The 14,748-nt window shown below is 38.8% G+C and overlaps 1 protein-coding gene across 1 annotated transcript; it reads right to left on the reverse strand.

Moving 5' to 3' along the window:
• Positions 1-13,171: 13,171 nt before the first annotated feature.
• On the reverse strand, positions 13,172-14,003 carry LOC134671133 (helix-loop-helix protein delilah-like). Its single transcript, XM_063528904.1, has one exon. The coding sequence runs from the start codon at positions 13,770-13,772 to the stop codon at positions 13,311-13,313; it is 462 nt and encodes a 153-aa protein (XP_063384974.1). The 5' UTR covers positions 13,773-14,003; the 3' UTR covers positions 13,172-13,310.
• Between the last annotated feature and the right edge of the window lie 745 nt (positions 14,004-14,748).

The following is a 14,748-nucleotide window of genomic DNA, read 5'->3' on the forward strand; positions in this document are numbered from 1 at the left end:
AGTATGGAAGTGAAGTGGAAGGTTGGGAATATGTAAATATAATATATAGAAGAAGTCAGGCAAAGCATGTATTTAGTTAGTATAATATTAAATGTAGTGGAGCATAAAATAGGGAACTCGAATAAACAAAGAATTAGATTTATAATATAAAATTTGTGAGAAAGAGAAAATGATTTAACTAAGATGCATGGAACACTAAGAACACGGCAGTTGCAAGCTGAAAAGATATTGTTTAAATTTAAGTTTAAAAGTGTGTAATGTTTTTGAGTTACGTATTGGAGGGGGTATGTTGTTCCAGCATTTCGTGGCAGAATAGCGAAAACTGCCACGAAATGCTGCACAACCACCGTGTCTTGGACAGAGAAGTCGAATGGCATCTCTCATTGGGCGGGAGGAGAACGACAACTTGTTAAAAAGGTATTGGGGCTGTTGAAATTTTACTACACCGAAAAGAAGGGTCGCAAAATGCAACGATCGACGTGCTTCCATTTTCAAAATCTTACCACTGTTAAGATAAGGGGTGACATGAGTACGTGGAGGGATGGGGAAACAGAAACGGGCACAAGCATTCTGGATGCGTTGAAGGAGTGCCTTCGAACGAGCCAGTAAGCAACCATTAATCACAGTATCGACATAATTGAGTTTGGATAAAATTAAAGTATCGCATAGTTTTATTCTAAGGTCGACACTGAGATATTGACGAACCTGGTATAGCACTTTCAATCTATAGTAGCAGTTTTTAGCGACATCGAGTACATGTTGTTCAAAACGCAAGCCCTCGTCTAAGAGTAGGCCAAGGTTACGTGCTGCGGAGACTCGTTCGAGGCGTTCCCTCCCGAGCATGACATTAATATCAAAGCTGGTAACTTTGTCAACTTGGCCTTTAGTGCCAAGTACTAGAAACTTTGACTTGTTGGGGTTAAGGACTAAATCACACTGGCCAGACCAAATGTCGATACGATCAAGATCCTGATTCAACAGCTCCACAGCAGTTTGTGTCTCCCGGGGATGGAACGTTTTATAAATTTGTAGGTCATCTGCATACATGTGATAGTGACAGTTCTTTATACAACTCGCAATGTCTGCCACGTACAAAATAAACAAAATGGGACCCAGGATCGACCCCTGAGGGACTCCGCAATTTACAGATTCATTTAAAGAGTAATCTGTTAGTCCAGAATTATTACGAAGCCCAACTTTCTGCGAACGACCAGAGAGATAGCTATCAAACCATTTTATGGTTCCGACGTCGAACCCATAGTAAGCAAGTTTAGACAGCAATAGCGAAATATTGATAGTGTCGAAGGCACGGGAAAAGTCTAGGTTTTAGGGGGCCCTGATTTCGAAAATGATGACCATTTTGGAATCCAAAATGGCGGCCATGCAATATGTCATTAAAGTCGTCATGGCTGTCGTTTTATAGGTTTTAGGGAGCGCAGATTTCGAAAATAATAACTATTTTGGAATCGAAGATGGCGGCCATGCACTATGTTAAAAGTCGACATGGATGTCGTTTTGTTGGTCATGGTCATCATTTTCGAAATCTGCTCTTCCTAACACCTATAAATCAACATCTATGACGGCTTATATGACAAAGTGCACGGCAGACATCTTGGAATCCAAAATGATCATCATTTTCGAATTCTGCACTCCCTAAAACCTATAAAACGATATCCATGACGACTTTTATGACAAAGTGCACGGCACACATCTTGGATTCCAAACTGGTCATCATTTTCGAAATCGGCACTTCCTAAAACCTATAAAACGATATTCATGACGACTTTTATGACAAAATACGTAGCGGCCATCTTGGATTATAAAATGATCATCGTTTTCGAATTCTGCACTCCCTAAAACCTATAAATCGACATCCGTGACGACGCAAGTTATCTTTATTTTCAGATCTAACAAATTGCTACAGAATACAAAGGACAAAAAAAGAAGCGAGGAGGTAATGAAACAAGCAAAAATACAGATGATTCCTCGACGCAATTGGATGCTTCTTAAATTGTGTCCAGATTTTTTTGTCATAAAAGTTTTTATTTTTCACGTATTACTCTCACAAGTTCCGTGACATTTCGACCTTGTAATTTTTTAAGTAAATGTTTTTGTTTATCTGTGAGGATCTCACTAGAATAATATAATCAAGGTATGTTTATATTTGATGATTGAAATAGTAACGCAAAAAAATATATATATATTTGTGTCTTATATTCCTGCCGAAGACTTTTATTTTTCCTTTTCCTTCTACACAAGTTTGGTCAAGTAATAAGAATTTAGGGCTCTCAATTTTATTTTGACTTCTACAACAGTAAAGCTACGAGGCCATGTTTGGTATCGTTTTCGTATAAATTCGCAGTACCAAATTTAGTTATGGTATCACATTGACACCATTCCAAAGTAAAAACATATACTTTCTTTTAAACTCCTCTTCACGCTTAAACTGCTGAACAGTTTTAATTTAAATTTAGTACACATATATTTTGAGTCCCGAGACAGGACATAATAAGTTATCTCAAAAATCATCCTTCAAAGGTGTGAAATGAGGTGTAGGGGGGAATTCAGAATTGACTTCTTGAAGTTAATACTGTTTAAGTTTAGGTTTGAAGTCATGTTTTTTTTTATCATTTTTAACTAAATCAAAGATGTAGACCATCCCAAATTTAATATAAATCGGTTCAGCGGTTACTGATTTCCCGTACAAATTTCCACGCCACTTTTCACACCTTCAAAAGATGATTTTGGTTATAAGATCTATCCTATGTCATGTTCCGGGACGCAAACTATGTCTATACCAAATTTCAACGAAATCGGTTCAGCGGTTAAGCGTCAAGAGGAGTTTAAAAAAAACCGACCAAGTGCGAGTCGGACTCGCGTATTAAGGGTTCCGTACATTAAGTCCGACTCGCGCTTGACTGCACATTTCTAATAGGTTTTCCTGTCATCTATAGGTAAAGAACTATTTTGTGTATTCAGACAGACAGACATACAGACGCACGAGTGATCCTATAAGGATTCCGTTTTTTGCTTTTGAGGTACGGAACCCTAAAAAGATTTTTTTAATTTTGTGGAATGGTGTCAATGTGATACCTTAAATGGATTCAGCAACCCAGATTTATACGAAAACGATACCATACACGGCCTAGCACCTTCACTGATGTAGATATATCAAGATAAAATTGAGAGCCCTAAATAAACTTTCAAGAGCGGATATCTCAAAAACTATTCAACATATCGAAAAAATTGACGGAATAAACTTGTAACAAATTAAATTAACTTTCATTTTGTATAAGTGGCCATGTCGCTAAGATGCATACTGCCGTCAAATGGTAGAACGCTGCAAGTCAAAACACGCAGTTTTGAGAAAAACGCATTTAAAGGTTTAAACATTCCGGCCTTTGAAACGCCTATTTATTAAAAACTTATAAGGTTGAAATTTACAAAATATATACCTAAGAGTGCATTTTATATAGCCGACTAATGAAAATTTTATAAATTAGTGTATTTATTTAAATATGAGCCATAAAGTGTTTTGCCAATAAGATCGAACAAAAAATAACATAAAGAAGTTCTTAGCAAAACGCTGTAACTCCATAGTTACATCATTTTGCCACAATTATTTCCTAGTTGCAGCGTTCTGGCCGTTAGATTATAACTCATAAAGTGATTTATTGAAAAAAGAAAACATTGTAAGTGTAATTCTTAAAATGGATATGTAATTTTAAAAAGTTAAATTAATTAGGTAATTGGATTTTTTTACTTTCAATTTTGACAAACGGTATTACTATCATTTTTTCAGTGACTTACCGCGTTTTGGCGTATTCTACGCTCTTAATTTAACAATATTATAATGCGAGCAGATCGCTGTAGGTAGCACTTACAGCGTTCTGCTTTACTCTATGTTATGATGTATTAACACGATACAGAAATAAACACGCGTTAACTCTTGTTACAATGTTTTGGTATGCTTAGCCTATAGTTGCCGCGTTTTGACAGTTTTCTACAGACTTAATTAAAAGAGATATCAAAAATCCGAAAAAAGGGGATGATAGAAGAACATAAAAGGAATCATTTAATCCAAGGAAACTTAAAACGCTGTAACTTGAGTTGCAGCGTTTTACCATTTGACGGCAGCATAGTTTCCGAGATATAATCGAAAAACCGGAAAATGGGACCTTCAAAGCCCCCTCTCTTCCCCCCGCTCAAGGGCTACGGCCGGGGACTTTTGATATGTTCACCTCCTAACTTGTCCAAACCAAGTTACAGAGTCAAAAATTGTGTTCCGAGCATTTCCCTCTACAACTTTTTTGAGCATTCGTTGGCTGACCTAAGTAGCTTATTGCATTTCTTTAAAAACATTTCTGTAAAAGGTTGACGGGTGTTGGGTGTTTATATGGTTTTGGTCGATTATTATCATTTGCATCGCCCATGATGACTTACTAGAATTACTTACGAGCACACGAGACACTAATAGTAGTTTGACAAACCTTGGTTTTCAAGAGGTATTTTATATTGACATTTGCTGTCACAAATTTGCTGTCAGATTTAGTCGCAAACCGCACGCAAAGTGCACACAAATGTGTCGACACCTTGTTACGGAAAAGTGTACACACGGCGACGACACTTTTGTTTCGAAACAATTCTAGACACATTGTGTGGACTCTGTTACGACACATCTGACATTTAGTTACCACTTTGATGATTCTGCGACTGGAATGGTTATATGGGAAGCACTCCCGTGTAAATAAAAGAGACACGGCGATATTTATAGCTCACCGCTGGACGAGTAACTATAAATATCGCCGTGTCTCTTTTATTTACACGGGAGTGTTTATCTTTTGTTCGTGTTTATAGCCGATAGCTCATAGCTTACTAGCTCGCGGTGGGATCAGTGCCATAGGGTCCGGGGCGGCCTAGCCAAGGTGACTATCGCTTTCGCTTGGCCATCGAATCACCTTGTGTCTCTCTATCACTTCCATTTTAGTGTGACAGTGACAGTTGCGTTTCGTTCCCTACAGAGCGTTAGCGATTGGCATGTTGTCTACGGTCTACGGGGCCTGTTTCGGTCCGAGGCTTCTGACTCTTCGTTTTGTGTGGCTAATCGGTGATAATTTCTATAGAAAACTGAAGTGTTGGACGCCTCGGCCCGGGCCCAGACCGTTCTAGCATGAGTCATCTTGAATGGTAATTTTAACATCACCTGTTTAGTTACTTCTGCTGACTTTACATACTTTAATAGCATTAATGTGAAGTTGAATGATCTGCTTTGAGACGATATCTCTACTATGACCTCATTCTTCATTGGCTTATTTTTCTCAGAAATGCATTAAATGTCTGTGGCCTACGAGTAGCTCAAATTAGTTTTTATGTAAGTAGGTATTAATAACTACTTCAATGAACAAGTTTTATTTTCCTCATTGATCATCAGATCATCACCAAATCACCATCAATATTGGTGATGCATTAACCTCTTGTTTGTATATTATGAGAATCCTAACCGAATTTATGGTTAACAACATGATTTATTTGCAGAAACAAAAACTTCGGTCATATACTACCTTCTTTAATTCTTTCGAATAAGTCCTTTTTACTTTTTACGACACAAAAAGAAGTCGGTTGACATACACGGATATAATAAACGAGGGAGCTAACTATAGTTCGTTTTTTTAGCATTATAAAGAACTTGGAAGAAGGTAAGCGATTTTGGCATGTCTTTTAATTGAAAAACGCTTATTAAAAATCAGTAACTATCATTTATGAAAGCAGAAGAATATAAATGATCGTATTAGATTCATAATTGTTACATATTTGCCGTAACTTATTTTTTCAATTAAAAGGCACATCAAGATTGTTTACCTTATTTCTAATGCTAAAAAAACGAACTATACGCTAAGTTATCAATGATAGTCATAATTTCTTCACCTGCCCACACGCCGCGCCGATACGGCCTTATGTGAATCAGCAAATGACGAATCTGAGTTATTGGATGACTATTGTTTCATTTAATAGATAAGTATGTTTTATGTTATGAACCTTTAATAAGCTTGGAATATTGGTGAAGAGCCTTAAGTTAAACATAAGCGTATTTTAACACTTAAGATCAATGAAAAATGAAAATGTACCTACATAATCTTCTTCTTCTTCTTCTTCCTCGCGTTATCCCAGCATTTCGCCACGGCTCATGAGAGCCTGGGGTCCGCTTGACAACTAATCCCATGATTTGACGTAGGCACTAGTTTTGCACAAAATGTACCTACATATAATCATCATTAATAATTTAAGCATGTCGTTGGGTTTATGAGAGAGTATCATAGATTTTATGTGAGCGGCTTTTTTTGGCGGGTAATATTTCCGTACCTATAACTTACGAGTATTTTCTTTTTATTGGACTGAGGATGACGTGACATACTACATTTCTCTTCCTAATCGACACTGCCAAACACACACAATATGAATGTCTTTGTGGCTATAATTATCCTTGTGTAGCTATCCCCCCCAGATCCCCCACAAGGCTAAAGCTCTTAATAGCTTTGCCTCTCGCGTTTGACAAAATTAACCCTTACAAAATAAGACAAAAATACATCAGTTCACGAGTTCAACAAACTTCCTTGTTTTGCTTAAAACGTCTAAACTTTTAGAAACTTTTTAACCGACTTCAGAAAGGAGGATTTGCATTCGTCTTATTTCTTAAGTTTTTTGTAAGTATGTATGTACCTCGAATTTTTCTATCTATTTTTTTAAGACGGCTGCAGGACTAATTATAGTAAATTCTTTTTTGTTTCAAAGGCCTCATGATCATTAGTATTATCATGGAATCATTTTACTTATAAAAGCAAACAATTTACGCAATCTCATATTAGGTATCTAATATTTCTGGATTCAATACTTCCAATAATGTAGTTGACCATCTTGTACCATCACGCTCCGCGATGTTTGTGCCGTTTAGGGCCCTGGCTAAATTGGTTGTTCAATACTTACGCTATAGAGTCTCCGATTTAGCAAGAACCCTAAAGGGCATAACCATCCCGTGTGGTGAGTAGAGAATCAGCCAGAAGATAATAGTGGCATAGTTTGTTAGAAGAACTGCTGTACCATGTTCTACAAACGTGCTTGGTAGATGTTCTATTATGGAAAGGCCTTATACTTACCAATCAAGTTTGGTTCTTTTAAATAGGGAAAAACTAGTATTTTAAGAGTGACCCAGGAGACCGTAACTATGGCAACTAGTGGCAAGAAAAAGTTGATTCACCCTTTTTAAGAAAAAAATTAGATTTAAGATCTAGTGCTTTCGGTAATTGGAGATACATTGGAGATTGTAGATCTAGTGCTTTCGGTAATGGCTCCCTACACGATGGGCCAACGCCGGCCATTCCAAGGGTATTTATGCGTTAGAGGGAGCAAGTGAGATTGCTATCCCATTCTACCGCATGGCTGCGTCCCTTGGAGTGGCCGGCGTTGGCCCATCGTGTAAAGGAGCCATATTGAAGACAAATGAGAACGCTAAATCTGTGTATGACCCGGTATACATGTAGGCTTATTTTAAATACCTACGTACATATATGTTGTCAAGCTCCCCTACCAGCAATCAACTGTTTCAACACACTGCCCTTTTTTGGCACACAATCGGTCTCGATTTGGCGACGTCTATAGCATAATCAAAGCTCTGCCTGACGGACGGCATTATGTATAAGCATAACTGTCAACGTGAGCAAAATCAAAATAAAATGAGCAAGTTTCGCGGCCGTTTTAGTAATGTGTCATGTCATTTAATCACATAATTCAGAGAACTGTCATGGATGCCGTATTTGGCGGGAAAGCAATGCGCTTAAGCCAAAATGGACATGGGCCGGGATACCACTCGTTGGTTCTTTATTGCATGACACCGCGTTGCATAAGTTTTGCATTTTTATCCTAATGTATATATGTATTTTTGCTTACGTCATGGGTATGAGCCGTGTTATGTTATTTTATTCCTGTTTTTGCTTTAACGGGACACGATAATGTAAGAATAATGTGAATTTTATCCTTGTTTTATCAAACATATTTGTTATTTTTGTGGTTAATGTCCTTTATACGACTTTGATGACCTGCGTAAAGGATGACTCACATTAGACCGGGCCGCGGCCGGGCCGGAGCTTCCGGCGTTTCGTTTTCTATGGTAAGCTCCACGTGATCACCGATTTAATCTACCACCACCATGTAATTAATAAAATTACATGTCGGACGCCCCGGCCCGGGCACAGCCCGGTCTAGCGTGAGTCATCCTTAATAGAGTCACATGCGCGGTGCCGATCTTTTACAAACCTGTATAGTACTTATTACCTACTTCTTTTTATCCCCGTATTGTACCCCTAGTCACAGATTAATAAAAAAAGTTGGTCAAGTAGATCTTGTCAGTAGAAAAAGGCGGCAAATTTGAAAATTGTATGCGCGAAGGGATATCGTCTCATAGAAAATTTGAATTTCGCGCCTTTTTCTACTGACAAGATTTGCTTGACCATCTTTAGTTACTACCCTAGTGTAAATTTCATTCGTAAGCGTGACGTGACGTGACATACTTACCCGTTTGCGTTAATTGTCATATTGTATGGGATTATGCGTTTCCAAAACGTTCCGTTTGGCGCGTTGTCCAAAATCCCATACGAAAAAAGACATAAGTAACGCATAATAGTGAACGCCCGTCACGCTATCGAATGAAATTTACTCTAGGGGTTCTGTAACCCCTAGTGGCGTTCGCTTATACGACACTTACACTACAGAGGGCTTACCGCGAACCACGTTCTACGTGTTGCCTCTTTATCGCACTTGTAAATTTGTCTGTAAGGTTGACAGGGAGGCAACACTTCGAACGTGGTTCGCAGTAGGCCCTCTGAGTCTATAGGAAAAACATCGAGAGGAAATCAGGGGGGCTACCGCGAAAACCGAAATTCGCAAATTGTGGGAATCTTTCTCTTTTACTCCAATGAAGGCGTAATAAGTGTGACGGAAAAAATTATGCCCGCAATTTGCGAACTTCGATTTTCGCGGTTAAAGCCCTGAAGCCGTACCAATGCACGACCACATCGACTGAGGCGGAGATGGGAGGAGACGTGTGGGCATCGACTAGGGTTGCCAACTTGTTTTTTGTGGAATATAGTATTTTCCAGAATAAGGCATCAAAAATATAGTACATTCCGTGTTCTTATATTTCCGTGTTCTTATAACCCGGCAACCTTCAAATCAAGAGTGAACAGGCACCTTCTGGGCGAGCTCGCTCCATCGTAGGCCATGTCTACGCCTCGGCTAGTCTGTGGCCATAAGTAAGCCCATTCATAATAATAAAAAAAAAACATTTCAAAAAAATATATTTACTTTTAGATAAAATACTAAATATGAGTATAATATACGTTTAATCGGAAATATAGTATGTTAGCGTACTATATATTTTTCCAAAAGTATATAGTACAGAGAGCCAAAATATAGTACAACCTATATAATATATAGTACGGTTGGCAACCCTAGTATCGACCAATTGCATTAGTATAATCCACGTCTCTTCTCCACTCCGCTGGTTACAGCCAATTAGGGAATGCAATCCCGCATGAGGAACTCAATCCCGGTATTCCGCGGGATTGCCATTTTAAGTCCCGCGGGATCCCGGTATTTGCGGGATCCCGCAAGTTAGTATACAATTTTACGAATTAGTACTAAATTTGAAGGTTGAAAACAAAAAGTAAACTAAAATTAGAAATAGCGGTACATTTTGTATTAAAAGAATACGGTATAATGACAGTAATCAAGAATTTAAGAACGTGTGTAAAGGCTTAATTAACGCGATTTCGTAAGTCCTGTACCACTCGTGGCACACGCAATGTTTTTCATCACACCTGTGAGGAAAAAAGGGGGAAAACAATAAAAAATCTGCCTAATTTCGGACGTACCTACATAACAAAATTCCCTGGGTACAAATTTAAGATTTACGGACCGCGTCGCCTACGTAAAATAACACCTTTTACGAGCAAGTGTGATGAAATAAATAGACAAATTCGGGCAAAATGCTTTTCCGTGTCATTACCCCTTTCCTCCATAGATGCATTTAGGCTCCGTGAAGAATTTTCGCCAGTAGGCACGTGCCCGAGCCTGTGTTCCTTGTAGTAACACGTAAGAACCATGTCGCTCTTCGATCCCGCAAATCCCGCGGGATCCCGCTTAATTTACGAGCGGGATTAATCCCGCAAATTGCATGCGGGATCCCGGTATTTCGGGATCCTGGTATCCCGGTATTGCATTCCCTACAGCCAATGTTGATTGATTGGTTGGTTGGTTGATTCCCGCCCGTTTACAAAGATTATGATTTCGGGTCGATCAACTATTTCTTGTTGTTATTCTGTCCCATCAGCCAGAAGACAATAGTAGTAGTTTGTTAGAAGAACTGCTGTACCATGTTCTACAAACGTGTTTGGTAGATGTTCCATTATGGAAAGGCCTTATAACTATGTACCAAAAAAAATAAGTTTGGTTCTTTTAAATACGGAAAACTAGTATTTTAAGTGACCCAGGATACCGTAACGGTACGTCTTACGTAGGCGAACAACGCGCGAACGCGGCGCGGCGCGGCGCGGCGAAATCAATCCTTTGATGCCCATAGAAGTGTCCTACGTAAGCGATCTCGTTGCGAACGCGGTGCGGCGCGATTTGCACGCGAATGTCAGGCGGCGCGGCGCGGCGCGGCGCGGCGGCGGCCGCTTTCGCCGCGCCGCGCCGCGCCGCGTTCGCGCGTTGTTCGCCTACGTAAGACGTAGCGTTACTATGGCAACTACTGGCAAGAAAAAGTTGATTCACCCATGGACCTAGAATACATAACTCTATGGATTCACCCTTATTAAGCAAAATTTTAGTTTTTACATGTATACTTAGATAAAGAAGAAGAAGATAAATTGAAAAAAAATGTGCCGTTTTTAACCAAAAGGGTAGCTTTATTATCGGTTGTCAATAAATACGCTATTTCCATAAAGCTTCAATTTGAAATCAACCTCAACGACAACCGACAATGTGGTACCTTTTAGTTGTAAACGTCACAAATAGGTACTAAAAGCAGGAAACGACAAAATTTAGTTTACATTTGTGTAAATTTTGTATAATAAGTATTTATGACCATAAATACTTATTATAAAATGTAAACTAAATTTTGTCGTTAATTATATTCATTGATCGAATGCTAATAAGCAATCGTTTTGGCACTTTTACGGAGTCGTCTCCTTTTCGGTACATAATGGCCGAAAATGTATGGTCATTAAACTTACAAACGTGTCGCGATAAGTAACGAAGTCAATTAAGTGTACAAATACAGTTTATAAGATATACAGTTTATTGCGTTCTTACTAGGTAAAATATGTACTGTTTGCATGAATGAATAAGAATATACCTCGCTATTTCTTGCTAAACCCTTTATAGGCATGTCCAAATCTTCTACTTCTAAAAATATGTATAAGTTTGTAAAATGTAGGTAAGTACCTAGTCCAATCACTGTAGGGTAGTACTACTGCCCACCCCAGTCACCCCACGAGAACTTTTTGACCCAAATGTTAAAAATTCACCCCACTTCACTGCGTTGTTTGTTATTGCTGCGTATGTTGTTAACGTATTTTAATTGGAGAAAATAAACGATTATCAATATACCATTTTGTCACTAAGTATTTATTTATTTAGAGGATCTATTATTCTAGAGGTTTGTAGAATAGTATTAAAAAATGCCTATTAACCTCAGGGCATCATATAGCCTATGAGGATCCCTTGTGTAGGTAGAGTCAGACCAAGAAAAGTCTGCAACGGATTTGATAGCCCACGCAGTGCACGTGTTATTTTAAACGTCAAACTTCTAATGAACTGTCGTATAAATACCACTTACACTGCGTGTGCTATCAAATCCGCTGCAGACTTTTCTTGGTCCGGCTCTAGGTATTTGAAAGATGAACTTAGGTACTTACTTATCTAAAACTTTTAGTTTCAGTTGCGAAGAATTAGGAAAACGATCATTTAACTTAGACGTAATTGAAGTCTAATTAAAAGACGAAAAATTACAGGTCAATGACTAACAAGCAAAATTAATCATCCGTAACATTACATTCATCTTCGTATCCATTTCCAATGACCAAGGAACAATGAGAGAGATCAGCGCGTGGGCAAATGGGCGTGTGGAGCCGCCTTTACTGTCATAAGGTTTTAAGTCGATGAAGGTCCCTTTTGGTTGGGACTTTGTGCGATCCGGCCTACGCTTCCGGAGTTTTACATAATAAAATAATCTTCGATCTTCACGCGTCACTGGAGATTCGCTATACGGAACGAAAATTGTCTATGGCTTGTTAACTTTTTTGGTTAAGATAAAGATAAAGGTATCTAGAGTAGATAAATCCAAGGCTACCATGAGATAAATCGTTTGCGAAATCGTTTTTTAGGATTCCGTCCGTTTCCCAGGACCTTTTATTACTAAGACTCTGCCGTCCGTCCGTCTGTCTATCTGTCCCCAAGCTGTAAACTCATGAACCGTGATAGCTATACTTGGTCAAGCAAATCTTGTCAGTAGAAAAAGGCGCGAAAAATTTTCTATGAGTCGATATCCCTCGCACCTACATTTTTCAAATTTGGCGCCTTTTTCTACTGACAAGATCTGCTTGACCAACTATAGACAGTTGAAATGTTCAAGTTCACAGATGATATACCTATTAAATTTCTATTGCCGCTATTACCACAAATACTAAAAACAGAATAAAATATTGTTTTAAGTGGGGCTCCCATACAACACATGATTTTATTGCCGGGTTTTTGCGTATCGGTACAGAACCCTTCGTGCGCGAGTCTGACTCGCACTTAGCCGGTTTTTTATATTATTTATATCTTTTCAATAAGTTTGAGTTGATAAGAGTCCGTTTATAATTTTGGTCAGTGCATTAAAAGTAATGTTTACCCGAATTTGGTCAATTAATGCATCGTTAAATTTTATTTTCCTTTAAGTGCTAATGATTGGACATGCCTTACTATGCTTGGAAGCAGTTTACGGTTTGTTTTACGCTTTAATTGATTTCAATGTTTTTAATTACTTGCATTTTATTACAGCACTTAACTTAAGTGATTGTATAGGTTAATATGTAAGAGCTAGACAAGAATATTGTGCAAAATAAAACTGAATACATAACGATAACAATTAAAATTTATTACAATTAGAAAATAAATAAATCTCAAAAGAAGAATCTCGTATAAAAATATATTAATTAATATGGCAATAAAACTTATACCTAATCAGAAAGCAGTCCATCACAAAACACTTCACGTCACGCGAACGTTCTCTCCATGTACGTATCATAGTCAAACTCCGCAAGAAACGTCTCGAAGGGAGATAGAGAATCTTCCGCGCACTCCGACCGGCTCTCCATCTCTGTTGAAAACTCCGATAAATCCGAGCAAAGCGGGGAAGCCCACGGGTCTTGATTAGTAGGCTCTTCACTGGAATCCCTAAGCGCGGCTGAGAGAGCCGTTATATACTTCATAGCCAGTCGTAAAGTTGTGATCTTGGTTAACTTCTCGCATGGTACTGGTGTGCCGGTGATGGCCGCAGCAGGAACGGCCTGTCGTAAGGTCTCGAAGGCCCGGTTGATCTCCCGCATGCGACTCCTCTCCCTTGCGTTGGCGGTTTTTCTCCTGTATTTGCTGAGGGGTTGCGGCGCCCGGCGAGCGCGCGGCTCGCGGGAGCGCGCGGCGCGCGGCCGCAGCTGGTACTTGTCGTGGTCGGGCATGGAGTGCGACTGCCGCCTGCGACTGGAGCCGCAAGCGCCGCCCGCGCCCGAATTCCGCTCGAAAAATACGCTCACTCCGCCTACTCGCCCCGCTTCGTTCAAGTACAATCGCTCGGATAATTGCTTAAACGCTGAACGGGCTCGATTTATCACTATCTTCTAGAATCTCGTCTTGCATTGTGCAATTCATATCCTTGATGAAATCACACTGTTAACGTTTGATAAATTATAAAACTCTGAATATATTTCAACACAATACAGTACAAACCTACGTATATGTTTTCCGGGTCAATATTACAAACAGTATAAATTTAGACATTTTAACTACTTACTTAGTCATAACATTCGTAAAATCGTGATGAATATGCTATGCGTCATCTCATCACTCCGTCATTCATCGATTTAGCGTCACTAAAATTTAAGGCGCTTTAGCACCCGAGCGTACTTAGTTACAATGAATGAACGACCACAAGCAAGCATTAAGTAAGGCAAATATTGCTGATCAGATTAGCATATTGATCCAGCATTTCCGTTCCTCGGCCTCCGCTGATTGTGTGCCGACCTTGCAACTTCTGTTTCGTGTGGGCTAGTATAAATGTTAAGCGTAGGCTTTTAGTGCTGTGATTATGTAATGGACACTTTTAGAAAACAACCTCATGAGTTGTCTAATTGACAATTCTTAACTAGATAAATTAGTTGTAAATAAGGGTAAACCTTAATTATATTAAAATGCCTTCTTATATCTTAATTAAACTTAAAATAAATATACTTTGGCACACAGGCACAGCCAGTTTGTCAATCAATAAAACAGTAGAAAAAGCAGCCAAATTTAAAAATTGTAGGCGCGAGAGGATGATCTACCTACTTTAAAAAAAAATAGAATTTCGCTTCGCGCCTTTTTTTCTACTGATAAGTTAGGTGTGTTTCAGTATAAGTACACAGTACACCTTAGGTATAGACCAGAAACACAAGTTTT

This window comes from Cydia fagiglandana, chromosome 15, assembly GCF_963556715.1.
Source record: "Cydia fagiglandana chromosome 15, ilCydFagi1.1, whole genome shotgun sequence".
In the NCBI taxonomy this organism is placed as follows: Eukaryota; Metazoa; Arthropoda; class Insecta; order Lepidoptera; family Tortricidae; genus Cydia; species Cydia fagiglandana.

What these genes read in the sequence shown, in the direction of transcription:
- LOC134671133 (XM_063528904.1), bottom strand. Translation starts at nt 13,772, where the DNA reads ATGCCCGACCACGACAAGTACCAGCTGCGGCCGCGCGCCGCGCGCTCC.